General features: G+C 42.1%; 1 protein-coding gene and 1 long non-coding RNA gene across 3 annotated transcripts in view; one reads left to right on the top strand and one right to left on the bottom strand.

The window, feature by feature from the left end:
* Window positions 1–5,215: 5,215 nt before the first annotated feature.
* Window positions 5,216–10,905, bottom strand: LOC122156351. The gene is made up of 3 exons (XR_006167450.1): window positions 8,993–10,905; window positions 6,951–7,105; window positions 5,216–6,687 (listed from the first exon to the last, which is right to left on the bottom strand). It is a non-coding gene; the product is annotated as an uncharacterized LOC122156351 (long non-coding RNA).
* A 3,362-nt stretch (window positions 10,906–14,267) lies between these two features.
* The window catches only part of ANKRD10 (ankyrin repeat domain 10), a 34,184-nt gene continuing 29,250 nt past the window's right edge, over window positions 14,268–19,201 (top strand). The window contains exon 1 of one of the 2 annotated variants that reach the window (XM_042809523.1): window positions 14,268–14,511. In XM_042809523.1, the coding sequence (XP_042665457.1) occupies window positions 14,311–14,511 (201 nt within the window). In that variant the 5' untranslated portion in view covers window positions 14,268–14,310. The remainder of the gene's footprint in view (window positions 14,512–19,201) is intronic. The other variant, XM_042809524.1, reaches the window with a different exon arrangement.

Below are 19,201 nucleotides of genomic sequence, written 5' to 3'. Positions count from 1 at the left end.
TCGGTTGCCAGGGGAAGGGGATATGTGGTCCTGCAAGTGACATCTGTTCTACCAGTAGCCCTTTTATCTCTGAACAATGTGCCCGTTTAATCACAGACACACTTGTAAAGAATAATGTTTAAAAGACAAGCTGTCGAAAAACACTGGAAAATATAATACTGGAAGGAAGGGGAAACGTAACGATGGTCACCACAGGCATACATTTCAAACCTAAGGGGAATTCTTCTAGTATTAAAATACTGGGGATATTGGAAGAAAATTGAAGGTGCTCTGGATATAAAGGCAATCTCATGGCAGATGAAGTCACCAAGGGACACAGTGAACCACAAAGGACTCACTATAACTGAGCCCAAGGCAACAGCTGTGCTCTTAGAGACTACAGGAGGAAAAAGGCACATCTGAATGATTAATAAGGCAACACACAATGCCGTTTCGTGCAGATGAGAGACAGAAAGAAGAGCAAGCCACCCACGCTCTTAAAAAATCTTATTGATCCAATGAGACACTTGGCAATTTGCGTGTGAGAGACTCCAAATGGTGAAAGTTGCCCCTCTGCTCTCTATGGTGTTGAGCCAAAGTGTCACATCTCTAAGTTGAGTTCGCTGTGTAGAGCAAAAACTATTTAACCCACTAACATTCATGAGATTCCTACAGGAGTGCATGAAGAATCTGACAGTTACATCCTGAAGAGACTTGAGAAGTATCACCAGCAGATAGGAAAGAAAAATATTGACCAAGAAAGAAAAGAAGTAAAGAAGTAAGTGTTCTTAATACTTTCAGAAATAAGTAGATGAATGTGATTCATTAAGCTTTACTTATGGCATGGCCAATGAAGGAAGAGGATATAACCCAAAAATGATGTAAAGTGAGCCTCAAGGCTCCACTGACCATTGTCACTGAATCTTTTGTACATTGAACATGTACCTCACCTATCTCATTTCACCCTATAGACATCCAAGCTTAATCTCGATCTGGATCTGACTCCCACTCTCAGAGTTCTGATTCACAATCAGAGATGAGTTATCTTGGCTGTGTACCATTTGAATCTAAAGCTGGGTTAAGTCTAAGGCACCTATTTCTAAAAAAGGACGTGAAAATGTTTCACAGTACACAGCATAATTTCTTCCATCCAACATCTTGGATCTTTGGGGTTATTGTCAGAAGTTCTGTTCCCTTTTCCCCATTTTTGGTTCTAGCTGGAGAATAGAAGAACTACTGTTGACAGCCCAGTGTTTTATAGTAAGTTAGAAACTACTTTGGGTTATCTTAATATACTTAGCTACAAATTGCCAAGCTACAGCAGCTGCTACATGAACAGCTGAGCCACCTCTGCAACTGGGGCTTGTAAAGGGCATGTCACGGGGTGGAATGGGCAGCTGGGAGCAGGAATCATTACAGCCATCACAAGCTGATCATCACCACCGGTGAGTCAGAGCGCTCTGATCCAATTCTTAACTCACTGTTGTTATAGATACATAGACCTAAGTGATAGCTTTCTATTCACATTCCCTGCAGTACGTCACCTGTACAAATTAGCACACACATTGTGTAAGAATTAAGTCACAACTGCAAAAAAGAAAATCCTAAGGCATCATACCATACGAACCCCTGACTATTTGTTGTATTATGAGTTCTTTCCCATTGTATGAGATACGGAGGAAATTTGAACTACATTCAGCTAAATTGCCTGGCAGTAAAACCATGGAAATCCTGGGGGGAAAAAAACCAAAATAAAACAAAACAAAAAAAACAACTACATCCAACAGATCTTGGAAATAGCCAAGTACATCCCGAATCTAGAGTGATGGATTGAACTAGAATCATGGAACATCTTATGCAAGATTTGCCCTGGCAGAGCTCTCTCATGTTTATTCAGAGCAGTCCAGGCAGGTGGCTGGAGGTGAGAAACAGAAAGTTAGACTCAAATAATCAGTAGGATTTTCTTTCCTGGCTCTCATTTCCAGAAGACATCCCATTAATTTGAGATTCTAGCACAGTGCTCATTCCTGAACTGTCTGCCAACTAAAGTTGCCTTCGGCAGCTCTACTATAGACCTGATCCCCAATTATCCTTGAAATTCCCCAGTGAATTTCTGAGTTCATTGTAGTTCGTAAAGCTTTTTACCCCAAAATTGAAAAGTTTAAATACACTTTATTTTTTTGTATCAAGCTTTATATACTTTGGAAAGCATTCATATTCCAAAATAAGGTTTAAATACACAGGGTACATATGTAACTTTAACTTCTGAGGTCAGACATCTCAACAGTTCTATTCAAGAATCTTTAAAACCACCAACAGTAGTGCCATTTTATGCTGTCTTTGCCATGTCATTTGTTTTACAGAGGAAGAACTTCATTCTTCACTTTGGCACCATCAGAAAATTTACACACTTATTCTACAAACAGATTAAGACATTGTGATGTGGCACACTGCGACATCCAGCTTTGGATGTTTTTAAACCCATAAGGTGCCTTGACACATATACAGAGCAGCTGGGGTTAGGGGGAATCCCCAGCTAGAATAAGCACTTAAAAATAGCTGACTTTCTCTTTGCCTGCCTCAAGAGTGGGTAAAGGTTCACCTTTACCATGGTAGTGCTAGCCAGACAAAAGAAAACTGAACGTGGGGAAGAAGAGTGTCCACATAGTGAATCTGTTCAGACAGGAATCCAAAACTGCCGATATGTTCAGTTGGGACCACGCAAAACAGCCAACAGTAATACTGGGGGAAAAAGCACCATTCACACTTGCAAAACTAATAGGCTGTAACCTGAGCTTCAGTGAGGTGAATGTTGATCATTACTTACCTTAATTATTCTCTACAAAATGCAGCAGAAATGTTCTATAGAACAGGAAGAAAATGGCAGTGGTGTTATTCCTTTGGAAAATAGTGACAGCAGTCATCTGGTGAGATGGTGGAAATCCACGAGTTCGAGGTTGCACACACCAAAAAAGTCAGAAAATATATTTTTTTCTTAAAGAAAAACTGTTCCAACCTGATTCCAACATGCAGGTGAACACGTATGCGTTCAGGTTTCAACCTATGAAAGTTGAATACTAATCATAAATTGCATTAAGCTGAGAAAACAAGTTAATAAATGTTGCCTTGTTTTGCCAAAATTTCACGTACTGTTAAACTCATAGGAAGCAATGAACTATTACTTTCTACAACTGTATGTATTACCACTGCCTGGAATTCCTTCAATTTCTTTTTTTTTTTTTTCTTTTTCTCCCAGCATTAATACTTGGAGTTGTTTGAGCCAAAGGTCTCCCCTGCACTGACAGGCTTCCTTCCCTAGCATTTCATTGAGAAAAAAACCCAAAGTGTTTCCCAAACATACAACAATTTATACATTTTTGTAACTTTTTGTTCATTTTTACAGTGGTAATACAATTCAAGAATACATTACAGTTTTAATATCAAACATTTTTTGTGGTTCAAGTATCACAGAAACATGTAAGCTTTTCTTTACACGTTTCCATACTCATAGCTTTTGTAGCAGTCGAGTAATTCACATAAATAATATTTAGCCTTACAAACACTGGAAAACTATGGAAACCCAGCAGTCTTCCTCTTTATTTTCCCAGTGGATATGGACCTAGTTCCAGACACAATAAAGTTTTTAAGAAACTTAACTGCTATTTGAAGAGGATTTCAGCTACTCTCAATAAGCTACTCTCAATAGTAGCACAAAGCATTTTTTAATCTGGACATATAAATCTTATCCAGGAAAATCCATAAGAACAAATGAACCAAACTTGATATGTTATAATGCAAGCTGGTATCTTAATTACTTAGATATTCATCAGCTTCTCCAAAACTTGAAAGTTAAGGCTGTTTTGCAAGTGTGGTAATCCATCTGCTTACTGTTGTAGGCAAACAATTATTTCCCACACGGGGGAAAAAAAACTGTTTCAAAAAAGATAACTCATCTTAGACATTGAGCTCAATATCCACTATCTATCATTTTTAAACACGGTATGACTAAAGATTTCAGCATTAAATCATGCCATCATGTGATATCGGAAAGTCTCTTATGCCCTGTCTGATTGCTTAAAATAACAAATTGCCATTCCTTTGGGTTACGCAATTACTTAATGTTGGTATAAATAATGGCTGTGATTTTAAGCTTCTGTGTAAGATGCTCCAAAAAGCCTGCTAAGGCTAATTTCACAAACATCTTCAGAATGGCAGCACATCTTCTCTTCCCCCTAAAATATCAGTGTATTTTTTAGAGAAAGTATGGTCAGTGAAAAGAATATCAGCATGTGAGGGTACTGAATTTCACTGTTAAGTACATCACTACTACAGCTGGAAGGTGAGACATCTGCTAGAATAAATACTATTACATGGGGATCTTACAGGTAAACCTCCTGTTTTACACTGCTAAAGGCTTTAAGGCCAGTATTGGTAATTTCTGCTCGGAATTGTATGATTTCAGAAACTATTCTAACATACCTTGCAGATACAGGAAGAATGTTCTGAAGTTGCACATAAGGCAAAGTTTCCACAGTAAAAGACAACATAGCTGAAATAGGGAAGTAGCCATTTCTTCAGTCCAGACAAGCAGTTATCACTGGTAAAGGTTTATCTAATAAAATTCCCAATCTAATGAACAACGCAGGTATTTCAGTTTGGTTCTGTTTATTTTGGGGAGGTCAATGAAAACACAACCCACTCCGATTAGATCCGAACTAGAACTCAGCTACTATAGAAGAGACAACACTGGTGAAGAACAAGCTGACGTCTGCAAGAAGTGAGGTTATTCAATAGGCTTCCAGCAGTGTTCAGCTGTTTCAAATGATGTCTACCATCTACAAAAATAGTTAAAAAAATAAATAAAATATGCCATGCTTCTTGAGATTAAGGTTTTATAAAAAGAGGAAGGAATAAGTAAGTGACAGAAAGAGACAACAGGCTCAAGATGCCTGCTCCACAGATGGGGCATCCACAACCTCCTTGGGCAACCTATTGCAGTGCATCACCATCCTCTGAGTGGAAAACTTCCTCCTAATATCTAAACGAAACCTTCTCTGTCTCAGTTTAAAATCATTCCCCCTTGTCCTATCTCTATCAACCCATGTAAACAGTCGTACCCCCTCCTGTTCATATGCTCCCTTCAAGTACTGGAAGGCCACACTGAGGTCTCTCCAGAGCCTTCTCTTCTCCAAGCTAAGCTAGCCCAGTTCTCTCAACCCTTCTTCATAGGAGAAAGGAGAAGGTACCAAAAGGATTTCATTTCATTTTTAGTAGGCCAGTAGTTTACCGTTGATGAGGGTATTGCAATATTCTCCTCCAGATCCTTCTAGTTCTTTCCTTGCCATTTGAATAAGACAATTTCTGGTTGTAGAATCAACGAAATCCCAACTAGCAGAAAAGAAAGCATGTATAAAATTTATGAAGGTACCATTATGATTGATCTGCTGTAAGCCTCCTTAGCAGTGGTCAGAAGTGATTTTTTTATACCCAGGGAAAATCTTACCCTACTTCTTGTTTATTGATATGGAAATACTGACCTCTGTAGAAAAACTCAAACTAAAAATATATCTGACTACAAAATTCCCCAACAAGAAATTTCTGGAAGTTGAATCCAAATAATTCTAATAAACTAAATTCAGTTCTGTTGTTAAATGAGGATACGTTGATAAGTCTCAGGTTTTCATAGAATTCAGACAGTAGAGAGAATATCATAAAAATACATTCTTTTCCAAGAAGTCTGTTTTCACAATTGATCCTGTTTTAAATTCATTATATTCCATGATTCTTGGAATGCATATTTATTATCCTCCACAATAGACCATAATTGTAAAAGTTCTTGACTTTCATACTTCTTAATATCAAAGAAACTGTATAATTACAGCAGCCTGGTACTTAAGTCTGACTTCAGTTTTACTGAAGTAAATCCATATTATCATAGAAATGCATAAAAAATAAATTTTCAAGTCCCACTCAAATACGCAGAGACAGAGGTCAGTCTGTGAACCTCGATCACTGCTGTGATTGTCTTCAGAAATACACAGAGGCTCACTTTATTAAAGGAGATCCAATCAACCAAGGGATGACATTCTGTGCAAAATTTTTGGATGACAGCAAAGATTTCAATACTGTTTCTCACAGTATCCTGATGGACAACATGTCCAGCATACAGCTAGGCAAAAACATAACATGACAGGTGAATAGTTGGCTGATGGGTTGGGCTATGTCTGTCAGCGGTGGGCTTCACACGGCTCCATTTTAAGTCCAATTCTATTCAATGTTTCTATTAATTACTTGGATATGTTTCTTGAAGGTATACTAAATAAGCTTGCAGATGGCATCAAGAAGGAGCTGTTGACTCCCTTGAGGGCAGAGAAGCTCTGCAGAGAGATCTTGGTACATTGGAGAGCTGGGCAATCACCAACTGCATGAAGCTGCACAAGAGCAAGTGCTGGATTCTGCATCTGGAATGAGGCAACACCGGATCTAAGCACAGACTAAAGACAAGAAGATGGAGAGCAGCCCCATGCAAAGTGATATGGGGGCTGTGGCAAGCTGAATGTGAGCCAGCAGTGTGCCCTGGCAGGCAAAGGATCCACAGTGCCCTGGCAGGCAGCAGGCCCAGCACTGCCACTGGGCGAGGGGAGGGGTTGTCTCACTGTGCTCTGCGGTGGGTGGCCTCGCCTCCAGCACTGGGGGCAGGTTTGGGTGCTACAATATAAGAAGGACATAAAATTGTTAGCATCCAAAAATTTGAATTAGACTTTTAATTTTACTGTTATTAATTAATTAATTAAAACAATTCTAAAGAAATCAGATTTTTGTCTAAAATTGTTCCACTTTAAGAACTTCAGGAGTTATGATTTAGGCTTGTTATTTATACATAACTTCTGAGTTATCTAAGGGATATTTTAAATAGATATAATTAAACTAATACAAACATCAGTGAGCTAATATATATGAAATAGATTTACCTATATCTGCTCAGGATTGTGAAGATTAATCCAAGTGTCATTGTGTATTATCAAAGAGGCCAAGAAATCAGACTGATTTATCATTTATCAGACTGATTATCAAATGTCTCCCCAGGTCAAATCTGAAGGTTGGTTTGTTTGTTTCAGTTTTGCATCTGGAATACACATAGTTCCCAAAGATTACATCTTAATGGATATTATTAAAAAAAAAATAATTTGTCACTTACTTAGAAATCAGTTCTACTAAGAGAGTCGTATTTCAGAGATACGATTGACTGCAGTTTAAAGCAGAACTTAGAGTGCAAATTAAAGGGTGTAAGAACTCAGAGGACTGGTAAATATTGGTGTGGGTTGACTAATAGAGGACGTAGAATGAACATACAAAGTTTAATTCTGTTTGGCTAGATTGAATGCCTGGTAGAATAAGAAATCTGATGGAATGAAAAAGATTGAGTGAAAACAGTTTTACTCAAAATGCAACATTTCTAAACAAGTAGAAGAAAAATTGTCACAGAACTATAGAGGTAGTTCTATATGTATAGCATAGAACCATAGAGGTAACTTCAGCTTTTCAAGGCAATACTGTAGCAACATTTTGTTTGCAGAATAGACAACCACAAGATGGCTCCTTTCATACTATGCTAGCTAGAGAAACCTCATAATGTAAACTGCCTGTTTTTTTACTCTGTTTCATGAAGAAAAACACCAGACACCATCTTCTTTAACAAAAAGATGGAGCTATGATTGCTTGATTAAACCACAGTTAGGACAGAAGCACGTTCTTTCTGAAATGAGTAGACTTAAACCCTCAAACATAGCAGCTGATCTCAAGTTGAGGGTTTCAAGAATACTTGCCAGGCTTAGAAATAGACGTGTCATACTCTTCATCTTTCTCAAGACTTTTGTTTGTTCTCTTTGTAAGAGGATATGACATTTTTCACTTCAATACGTGTTTTTCTTTCCCCGTGGAAAGATTTCCAGATTATGGAATTGGAAAATCAGATGATTTATCAATTCCAGATCCGTGTAAATGCAGTCATGTCATGGATTTATTTGTTATTTCATTTAACATTTAAATAAATGTTGCCTAACATATTTCTTCAAGCTTCCACCCAAGTGCAAAACAGAATAGTACACAGTAACTGTAAAGATATTCTTAATGTAGAAAGATTTGTTTGGTGTGATTTATCATGCTCAGTTGCATAGACTCCACATCTGCAGCCATGAATTCCAAGAGCTGCAATACGCAGCACCCCGCAGTATCCTTCTGGATGCGAGAGATGAAATTTTCACACAGTCATTAGCATTCCTTACATCTCAACATAGCACAGAGCACAAAGTAACACGGACAGGTTGCTTCCTCCACCGCTGCACAGCAGGGCGGAACACAGCAACCACTCACTAGTGCTTAACAAGGGAGGAAGACAGCATCTCTAATGAAGTATCAGGAGGAATTCAGGGAGTCATCATGTGAATTGCATAAAGAGAAACTTGAGCAACACTCCTCCACACACATACACACACTTCTTTTTTTTTTTTTTCTGATGGAAGTTTGTTAATGAATAAAAGTGCTTGGGAATTCAGTTTTATATTCATCTCCAGTGTGGACATAAATGGAGAAATGAACTTTCAGTGTTCAGGTAACGTTGCAGATTATTTATTTATTTATTTATTTATTTATTTGTTTGTTTGTTGGAAGACAAGAACGCTGAAGGACCTTTTTATTGCAGTGGTTTAGGCTCAGTACAAATTGAAGTGGTTTGATATCGATTTCTTACAGGTTGTTGAGGTGGTTCTTGTTGGATATTTGTTTGTTTGTTCGTTTGTTTTTAACAGGTATTTTCTCTCTCAAGAAATCTCAATTTTCAGTTAAACCTTGTAAGGAATGTTGAAAAGTGAAGGACAGTTTGTCAATAAGCCAAAAATCATAATCAACTCCTTTACTGTGAGGCAGCAGACCTCTTTAAACATGGCCCAGATAAGTCCCACCATGAATCAGGAAAAGAATTAGTTGCGTGGAGGCAGAATTGGCAAAAACTCACAGTGAATAAGGTCACTCTTCCCAGGCTCGTAAAAGATGGCAGCTTCACAACTGTAGAGTAACAAATCTGTTTTTATTTTTTACCCACTAAATCACATTGTTTCCTAAGCAATGAAGATTTTTTAAAAGGCTCCTTTATACGTAAGTAAATATTTTTCTAATGTAATCTTAATATATCTTGCAAACCAATCCCAGTTTACTTAACAGCGAGATAGCTTTCTCCAGGGAAGGCAGGAAGAAATGGGGGATGGCAAAGGGAGAGTTTGGCTCCGGCTGCAATAAGCAGCTGCTCTTTGCTACTTGCCTGCAATGGAGTAATACGTCAGTAATTATTTGAAAGTCAGACAGATTCCCTGCTTTCCTTGCCAAACAAAATTCTGAGAACTGAGGGCTGGAAAGGAGGACAAAGAACTTTCAGTTTGCTCTTTTTCCACTCATGGCTTTCTTTCCATGTAAGCAGCTACTGCTGCTATTAATTTTCTGGTCTTTGTGCACTGAGAGGCCTCACATACTATGCAAATTTAATTTTAGCACTTGGGCTTTAATGCTTCCATGTTTATTAAATTAACTTTTTACAAAAAGAATTCAGCTGCTTCTCCCAGTAACTTCCACCAGAAAGAGTAATGTTGATTTGCCCTGCTGCTTTAGGAGCAAACACAACAGAACAGTTGGTCTTCTGGAAGAAAGGTGAAGATAGAAAAAAATCCACAAAAGAACAAACAAAGTAAGTCAAGTGGTACAGTGCTCAGTCGTGGTCTTAAGTGTAAGAAAAACCAGGAAGTAAACCTAAACTTTGAACTCATCTCTGAAGATGATGAGTCAGATTCTATTTGCACTAAGGAAATTATAGAAAGTTTCTCACCATTGCTAAAATAAATACATGGCATCTAAAGAGATGCTACATTTTCACCGCAGTTCACAGATTTCCAAAATAAAATGAACGATGAATAATGTCAGAATTAGTTTGTCCTTTTGTACTTGGACGGCATGGAATTGCACAACAAACTCCTACAAATACGGGTTGTTTTGAGGGAATCAGTTCCAGATAAAATGTGAAGAAGTCCCTGTGTGACCAGGTTCATCAGTGTAAATGATATTCAAGAAGGGCCTATTTGTCAGAATGTAGATTCTTAATGCAACCTAACAAGGCTGTTATTCAGAGATACGTTAGCTCTGTACAGCGGCAGGGAACCTACGTAAGCTTGTACCATTTTCCTGCAGCAGTTGGCAACAGGCAAGAATACTCTTGGGCGTCTCAAATGGCACCAGACAAGTATGTATGGCAACTAAATAAAACTCTAAATGTTAACCAGTGCGAGCTCTCCATAAGAAAGAAGGAGGGATTTGAACAAAGAATGTATTCTATTAAATTCCAAAGTTGGAGTGGTGGTGGTTTTGTTTTGTTTTTTTTTACAAAAATACCCAAGACCATTCTGTGTGAGTTATCATAAAGTCCTCCATCTTCAACCTTCCTGCAAAATAAAATCAGCAAATGTAATTAATTTGTACAAGAATGGCACATAGAAAATGCAGAGTACATTACAGAGTTGTGTAAATCATGGAATCATTAAGGCTGGAAAAGACCTCTAAGATTATCTAGCCCAACCATCCACCACAAATGTTGCCCACTAAACCATGTTTCTTGGTACCACACCTAAACGTTTCTTGTACAAGTCCAGGGACAGTGACTCAACCACCTCCCTGGGCATCCCGTTCCATTGCCTGGCTGCTCTCCCAGATAAGAAGCTTTTTGTAATATCAAACCTGAACCCTGATGCACCTTGAGGCCATTCCCTCTCGAACTATCACTGTTACCCAGGAGAAGAAGATTTCCACTTTCCTATAACCTCCTTTCAGGTAATTGTAGAGAACAATGAGGTCTTCCCTGAGCCTCCTCTTCTCTAGGCTTAAGAATCCCAGCTCCCTCTGCTGCTCCCCATAAGATCTGTGCTCCAGACCCCCCACAACTTCGTTGCCCTTCTCTGGACACGTTCCAGGGCCTCAATGTCTTTCTTGTAGAGAGGGGCCCAAAACTGAACACAGTACTCAAGATGCAGCCTTACCAGAGCTCAGGAGATACATTTTCACAAAACACTTTAAAATCATGTATTTAGTATCTAAATGTATACTTATTAGACTCTACTGAATATTCAAGAAGTCCTCATTTATGGACTATTTTATTTTATTTCATTTCACAACCTTGAGGCAAAAGAGAACATAAAAGTAAAACCAGCTAAAATAAAACTGCATCTTTTCTGTTACTTCCCTGGGGGAAATGCTGTTCTGTTAAACTCCTGAGTAAGCAGAAGGCCCACCTCCTTGAACTGACAGAGACAGAAAGCTTCTCACTTCCCTTGAAAGACCAGGAATAGAAAGAGGACAAAATTAATGCAAATAGGCTTGCAAATAACAATTTTTTTTCAAAACACACATATATGTGGGCAACTAAACTTAGTGGTTGAACTCTTCTGAAACATAAGAAATTAGGAATATATTTTGTTGTGTAAGTAATACAGTAAGCATACTATTTATATTACTTAGTTAAAGAATTTTATCTTATAACATGCAGCATAATACCAGAACCAGTGATTTCTGTGAAACTTTAGAATATTTGGTGTAGATAACCAGTAAGGAAATAAAAAAGGTTAACGTCACAACAAAAATTCTAGTCGCAAAACTTAAGCCTGTAGACTCACTGGAAGGCTGAGGCTGGCAGGGCCCTCTGTGTCCCTTTGGCCCATCCCCTCATCATCAGGGCCACCAGAGCAGGGTGCTCGGGCCTACAGCCAGGCAGCTTTAGGAGGCCTCCAAGGAGGAGAATCCACAGCCTCTGGGCAGCCTGTGCCAGTGCTCCGGCACCCACACAGCACAGAAGTGCTGCATGCTCTTCAGAGGGAACTCTGAACTAAACTGTATTGCAGTCTGTGCCCACTGCTGCTTGTTCTGGCACTTGGCACCCCTGAAAGGAGCCTGGCTCCATGCTCTTGGCATCCTTCCTTCAGGTATTTACTTACATTGATGAGATCCCTGAGTCTCCTCCAGGCTGAAGAGCTTCAGCCCTCTCAGCCTTTCCTCACTCCAGTCTCCAGCCATCTTGGTGACCCTCCATTGCACTGTTTCCAGTATGTCACGGTCTCTCTTGTACTGGAGTCCCAGTAGTTCTCCAGATGCAACCTTAGCAGCACAGAGAAGAGGGGGGTCTCTGCCACAACCTCAGGTCCTTCTTTGCAGAGCTGCTTTCCAGCTGGGTGGTCCCAGCATGTTGTGGTTCCAGGAATTGCTCCTGTCTGCATACAGGACTCAGCACTTTGACTTGTTGAACTCCATGAGATCTCTGTCATCCCTCTACAGCCTTCAAGGTCCCTGTGGATGACTGCTTACTGTGGTGACTAAAGATGCTAGGATTCAGTTTCACAAGCAGAATTCCTGCATAACACAGTTAAACCACTTCCTTTCTTGGTATTTCACTTCTTCATTTGTAATATGAGTGCAACTGAACTCAGCTATCTTGCAGGAAGTGGTAGAAGTTAGTAAGCTAATGAATTTCTATAAGGAAATTAGGAAGTCCACTGTCTACCTGGTGTGGTAGTTTCCATATCCCCACAAGAGATGCAAAACATATGCAAATCCTTAATATGAATCCTCAGTAAAGTACTGGTTAATTTCTGTTCATCATAATAAAAAATAGTATTTTTAATATTCATTACTTTTTATGGTAATCATAAACAACACGAGTGACTACAAACATTAGTGTGTATATGCACTGTAAAAGCTGCTTGCCTGTTTTCAGTTGAAGAAGCTGTTTCATTTAATACCAGACGTTCTGGTAATTACCATTTTTATAACATAAGCTGTTGGAACGGTTGTATTTTTTCTTTCTTTCAACTGTTCTATCATATGGTACCTTCATTATTTAATTCCAAAGCAAGTCAAACAGTGAGCATCAAACAGAGCAGTTTGATGTGGGGAAAAAATACACATAAATCACAAAAGAAGTGTGTATGGGATGATAAACTGTGAAAGCTAAGGCCAGGTGCAGCCTTGGATGCCCCATCCCTGGAGATGTTCAAAGCCATTTTGGGATGATCAGAGGACTGGAGCACCTCCCCTACGAAGACTGGCTGAGAGAGCTGGGCTTGTTCAGCCTGGAGAAAAGAAGGCTGCAGGGTGACCTCATTGCAGCCTTTCAGTACCTAAAGGGAGCCTACAAACAGGAGGGAATCAACTCTTTGAAAGGGTAGGTAACTGCAGGACAAGGGGAAATGGTTTTAAGTTTTAAGTTAAGGGAGGGGAGATTTAGGTTGGATGTCAGGGGGAAGTTCTTTACAGAGAGAGTGGTGAGGTGCTGGAACAGGCTGCCCAGAGAGGTTGTGGATGCCCCGTCCCTGGAGGTGTTCAAGGCCAGGTTGGATGGGGCCCTGAGCAGCCTGGTCTAGTATTAAATGGGGAGGTTGGTGGCCCTGCATGTGGCAGGGGGTTGGAGCTTCATGATCCTTGAGGTCCCTTCCATCCAGGCCATTCTGTGATTCTGTGGAGCTGTGGGCAGCGCTCCCTCCCTTGGCCACAGCGCTCGGTCTCTTTGCACTTCAGCATCACCATCTATGGAAGGGCTCATTTGTAATCCATCCTCCCTCACGCGTCCTAATATTTATAATTATTATTTTGGCAAAAAAAAAAAAAAAAAAAAGGGGGGGCCGATGAGGCAAGGTTTCAATCTAATCTTGCGTGTGTGTCTTCACACTGACAAGTATCCCTTCTGCCGGGGCACTGACAGTCGCTAACAGCACACGACGGCCGTCAGACGGACTCGCTGCGCTGCAAGCCCAGCTCGGGGCTCAACGTACCGACGGCTGTCCGCCTGGAGGCAGCGCTGAGTTTCCGGGCGAGAAGCGGGAACGCGGGCTCCCCCTCTCCCCGCCGCGCTGCCCCCTCAGGCGGCGGCAACAGGTCCTCCGCCCCGGGCAACGGGAAAAAACGGTCCAGCAGCGCGCGCACCGCCAGCCAGCTCTGCCCAACCCCCCTCATCCCCCCTCCCATCCCGGCGGAGCGCCAAGCGGATTGGAAGAGCCGGGAGCGCGGGGGCCGCCGCGCGCTTCCCGCCGTGCTCTGCCTCGCGCCCGCCCCGCCCGCCCAGGGAGGCGCCGCCCCGCCCCGCCCGCTTCCTTTGTGCTCGGGCGGTAACGGCTGCCGCAGTCGCCGCCGCTCGCACCCTACTCCGCGCGTCTCGGCCCGCCCGCTCCTTCTCTCCCCCTCCTTCCCGCTTTCCCCCCCCTCGCCCCGCTGCCATCCCTCTAGCCGCTTTCCCTCGCCCTGCCCGCCATGTCGCTGGGCGCCGGCCCCGAGGCGGGCTTCTCCAGCGAGGAGCTGCTGACCCTCCGCTTCCCCCTGCACCGCGCCTGCCGCGACGGCGACCTGCCCGCCCTGTGCGCGTTGCTCCAGAGCGTGCCCCGCTCCGATCTGGCCGCCGAGGACTCCTTTTACGGCTGGACGCCCATCCACTGGGCCGCGCACTTCGGCAAGGTGGGGCCCGGCGCGGCGGGGGGAGGGAGGCGAAGGGAAGGAGGAGGAGGAGGAGAAGGAGGACGGCGGGCCGGCGCGCGGCGCCATCTTTACCCCTTCGCACGCTGCCGGGAGACGCCGGCGCTGCCTCTTCAGAGCGGGGCTGGGGGCGGCGGCACCCATCAGCACCGGGCGTTCGTGCCCTCCTCGCTGGGAAGAGCCGCCCCCACGGCCGGGCTGGGGAAAGGCGCCCGTCGTCCCTGGGGAGGGCTCTTCCCTTCGCTCCGATGGCCCCGGCTCGGCCGTCGCCGTCAGGCTCCTCCGCACCTGGAGACGGTCGTGTTGTGCCGGCCGTGTTATCGCAACGGGCTGGCTGGGCGCCTGGGAGATGAGTGTGCCTATGTGCGCCTCCTGCGCGGCCCTTGGGCTGGGAGGCGAAGCGCTTCGGCTTCGTCGCCGTGCGGGTGGGGAGAATCAAAAGAAGCGGCAGCGTTGAACTGAGGATGTTGTTTGTGGATCCCGCGGGCAGAGCGCTGTTCAGGTGCAGGGTAGCAGCGTTTGCTTGGCCTCGTTCCTCCGGCTCCTAAGAGCCCCTGAGCGATGGTGGTGAAGCGGCGGCGGTACGGGCAGCCCCGCGGTGTGCGAATTGTACTGCCGTGCTAAAAACCGCTCAGCTCCTCGTTACCTTTGTTCGACTGACGAGCCCGAATGCGGGCGTTAGCAACTCATTGCGAATGGAAAAAGATACGCGAAGCTTTCTAAAACGCCCTCCTTCCCTTGGGTTATCGCTAACCTCGAACCTGAAGAGGAGTGGTGCCTTAATGTATTTATTTGAGCTGGGCGTTCCCTGTTTATAAGCGTTCAGCCGGCACAGCGTTCAGGCCTGGGGGTGCGTATTTCTTTTCCTCAGTGATTTCTCTGCCTCCTGATTTTCCGGGACTTACGCTTTGTGCTCTCGCTCTCCCTTCTTTTCCTAATATGTTTCTACTGTGTATTGATGGTCTGCCAGGGAAGGAAGATTAATGTGTTCACGCAGGTGTAACGATTTAGGCGAGTACATTAAGAGGCGGGTTATGTTAAGTGATCTCATTTGCAGTGCTTGAGAAATACCTTAGAAGCAGAGCTAAGTAGTCCTACTGTCTCACAGAAAAAAAAAAAAAAGACAATAAAACTACAGAAACTCCAAGACTATCTATAAGACTATCTATCTATCCAGAAAGTAATCTTCCGTGTTCAGAAACAAAGTGGAGTAACTTAGGTTTTGTCTTGAGATCAAATCTGTCTTCATACAAAATCTGAAGATACTGGTTTAACATTAAAGATTTATATTTGTCTTGTTTATCGTAGAGTCATAGGATGGCCTGGGTTAAAAAGGAAAACAATGATCATCTAGTTTCAACCCCCTGCTATGTGCAGGGTCACCAAGCACCAGACCAGGCTGCCCAGAGCCACATCCAGCCTGGCCTTGAATGCCTCCAGGGATGGGGCATCCGCAACCTCCTTGGGCAACCTGTTCCAGTGTGTCACCACCCTCTGAGTGAAAAACTTCCTCCTGACATCTAACCTAAATCTGCCTTGACTCAGTTTAAAACCATTCCCCCTTGTCCTATCACTATCCACCCATAAACAGCCGTTCCCCTTCCTGTTCATATGCTCCCTTCAAGTACTGGAAGGCCACCATGAGGTCTCCCTAGAGCCTTCTCCAAGCTAAGCTAGCCCAGTTCCCTCAACCTTTCTTAGAAGAAGTGTTCCAGCCCTCTGTTTCTTTTAGGATATCAAAGGAGTCCTTTACTTGCGTGTTAGTCACGTTAGTGTCCTTCAAGTATATGTTCAGTTCTGTTTTCCTTAAGCACCTTTAGTTTTCTGCTAGCCACCTGGAATAAGTAAATCATGGGTACCTTCTTTCCTATTGGAGAGATTATTGCATAGAAAGCTGTCAAAGGGAGTGAGTCAGTGTGCAAGCTACCCTATTTGCCATGTTCACTCCTAGGTACCTCACCAAAAGGTAAAGATTTGTTTTAAAACTTCTTGCAATTAAAGTAGAGAGAAAACTTTTTTTTTTTTTTTTTTTTTTCAAGTGAAGTGAAACTTTTTAAAAGCTTTCTGACAGGTTAGGTGGACTCTGTGTGTGAAAGATACCTGCGTGCTTTGTAGCCTTGTTAAGTAATGTTTCTTTGAGTCAGACTGTGCAATGGAACCGTGGGGAGGCTGAGGTAGGAATGGACCTGTGGGTCCCTCTGGTCCCTTGGGCTGCAGCAGGGCTGCCAGAACGGGTTGATCGTGTCCGGGTGGTTTCTGAAGATCTCCAAGGAAGAAGACTGCACACCATTCCAGTTACCAGTCACCTCGCAGTGGGAGAAGTATTTCCTGATGTTCCCCTGTGTTTCAGCGCTCTGGACAAGTTACATTTCTGTAATTAGGTACAGTGCTTGACTGACTTCTCACCAGCTAATAGATGATGGCCGAAAGGGAAACAGTAACTGTTTTTAGTGGACATTCGTATGCGTGTCATATGTTATTTATGTTTTTTCTAAAATTTGGAATCATCATTTTTGCAAATGGGAAGTTTGTCTGCATCTCAAAATGCTGGGGCTTTAAAACTTCTATTTTTGAAACATTCATTAGGAGTTACTAAATGACATTCTTTCCTCTCTTCTGAGAGCTACTTGTTACATTGGATTTTGTGGGGTTCTCACTTGGTTTTTGTTTGCCTGTAAGAAATTAAATGGCAACTGAACTTCGTGGCTGTTGATCTGATACGGGACGCTTCAGCAGCACAGTCCAGCAGGCATGACCGATTGTAAGAGGCTAAAATGACAAAACTGATTTAGTTCCTCTTTACAAGAAGTCCTTGCGGAACAACTTGCTGTAAGCAGTGACATCTAAAACCCTTTCTGCACACATGCATGCACGTACACGCAGCGTTAGTCTGGGCTTGGTGAAAAAACCCTCTGTGCACCAAAGGACAATGCAAAATTACTTCGGAAGAAAGCTAGGTAGAACTGCCTTCCTACACATAGTTGTAGATGCCCTGCAGTAGGGAAGGAACAAAAAGTTTAACTTAGGAGTGAAGTTAGAAGTGAATGTGCAGAAGATGATAACTTTTTCTTGGGAATTACTGATCTAATACTAGTATCAATAAAAATATAGTACCCTATGACTAGAAGAAGAAAACGTCATGCACTTTAAATACATAACTTACTCTGGAATGTGACTGTGGACCTTACAATTAATAAGCAAAACACCAGCAGAGTCATTTCTCAATGATAGATAAGCATTCCTAGTTGCAATATCTGGAATTGTAATGACAATATGGCCTGTTTTTTTCTTCCAGAAGGCAGTACAGATTTAGATAGCATTGTGTTCAAATTTACTTGCTGGGCTGAACATCCGTGGTATCTTACCTTTATTCTTTGTAACCACTAGCACGTGCCTTTCTGTTTTCTTTACTTATATCTGCTTGCTTGTGCTCTCTTCCTCCTTCTATTTTTGCCATTTGATTGTTTACGTTATAGTAAGCAAAACAGTAAGTACATTCTGTTTCTTCTGGAACAAAAGTAGTACAGATAAATAAAAACCACACATTGCCTTCCTGGCGTTTTGCCAGTATTATGGCTTATATTGAGGCCTGTCTTTCTTCTTTGTTAAAACAGTTTAGGTATAGCAGTACAGTGGAAAATATCTTCTAAAATGTTATTTAAAAAACCAAACTGATATGTCCTGATCCAAAGCAAAAATATTCCAGTGGGATACTGGTTTTTGCGTGTGTTGCCTCTTCCTGTGCACAGAAGTAATCTACCGTGCTCTTTTAATAGCATCCTAAGTAAGAGCTTCTGTGCTGCAGAAGAACCTTGCTTCAGCTTTTAAGGGGATGAAACATTCTCTTTGTTGTTAAAACCCCAAAAAAGCCCTGGGGGGAGGAAGAGGGTGACCATCAGGTAGATGATATTGCAAATGCATTTTCACTGGTATGCTTGGAAGAGTCCGAGGGAAAAATACGGGGAAGCTATGCACCAAGAATGTTTAAATATGAAGTTTAATTATAATTAATCGTGCAGCATTTTTAGAAAGCAAATCTGAACAGTGAGGGATGACATTGATGCACTGGTTTTAATGCTTTTCCCCTTTTAATTGCCAGGCTACTGTGTCTATGTAATTAAGGAATTTGATTCAGCTGTTTCTGTGCAGGAAATATTTCCTGAAGATGTAATGTTCCTCTGACTGTTTTCAAATTAATTATAACAAAAGCCTGGTGTTCGAAAAACTGCATGGATTTTATTTTTGTTTGAAGCAGAGGAGCCTCTTGGGGTAGCTGGTGTTTTTTGTATTGCATCACTTACTAATGATTACAGCTTTACAGTTCTTAGTCATTATTAAAGGATGATTTAAGCAGTATTGAGATTCTAGGTTGTAGACTCTGAGGGAAGTCTTAAGATTAACAAATATAAAATTTATTTGGGTAATTTAGCATTAGAAAAACAATTGTAGCACTTCTAAGAATATATAAGATGAAACTTCTTTTTCCCTAGCAGATGTACTGGTTTGTTTTGGGGAAAGTTATTTTTTTCCTTCAGTAACATTGAGATTTCTGGAGGTGAAGCTGTTAGAATTGTAGTAGTTCAGTTAGTTTGTGGTAAGTTAATGGTATGACTTTGTTAAACTCATAAGCTGGGGCTCTTCAGCCTGGAGGAGAGAAGGCTCTGGGGCAGAC

The sequence above is a fragment of the Centrocercus urophasianus genome, unplaced genomic scaffold, assembly GCF_019232065.1.
Source record: "Centrocercus urophasianus isolate 14NV4802_14NV808 unplaced genomic scaffold, USGS_Curo_1.0 seq_12, whole genome shotgun sequence".
Classification (NCBI taxonomy): Eukaryota; Metazoa; Chordata; class Aves; order Galliformes; family Phasianidae; genus Centrocercus; species Centrocercus urophasianus.
The sequence above is the reverse complement of the archived record's forward strand: the minus strand, read 5'-3'. Positions and strand labels throughout refer to the sequence as shown.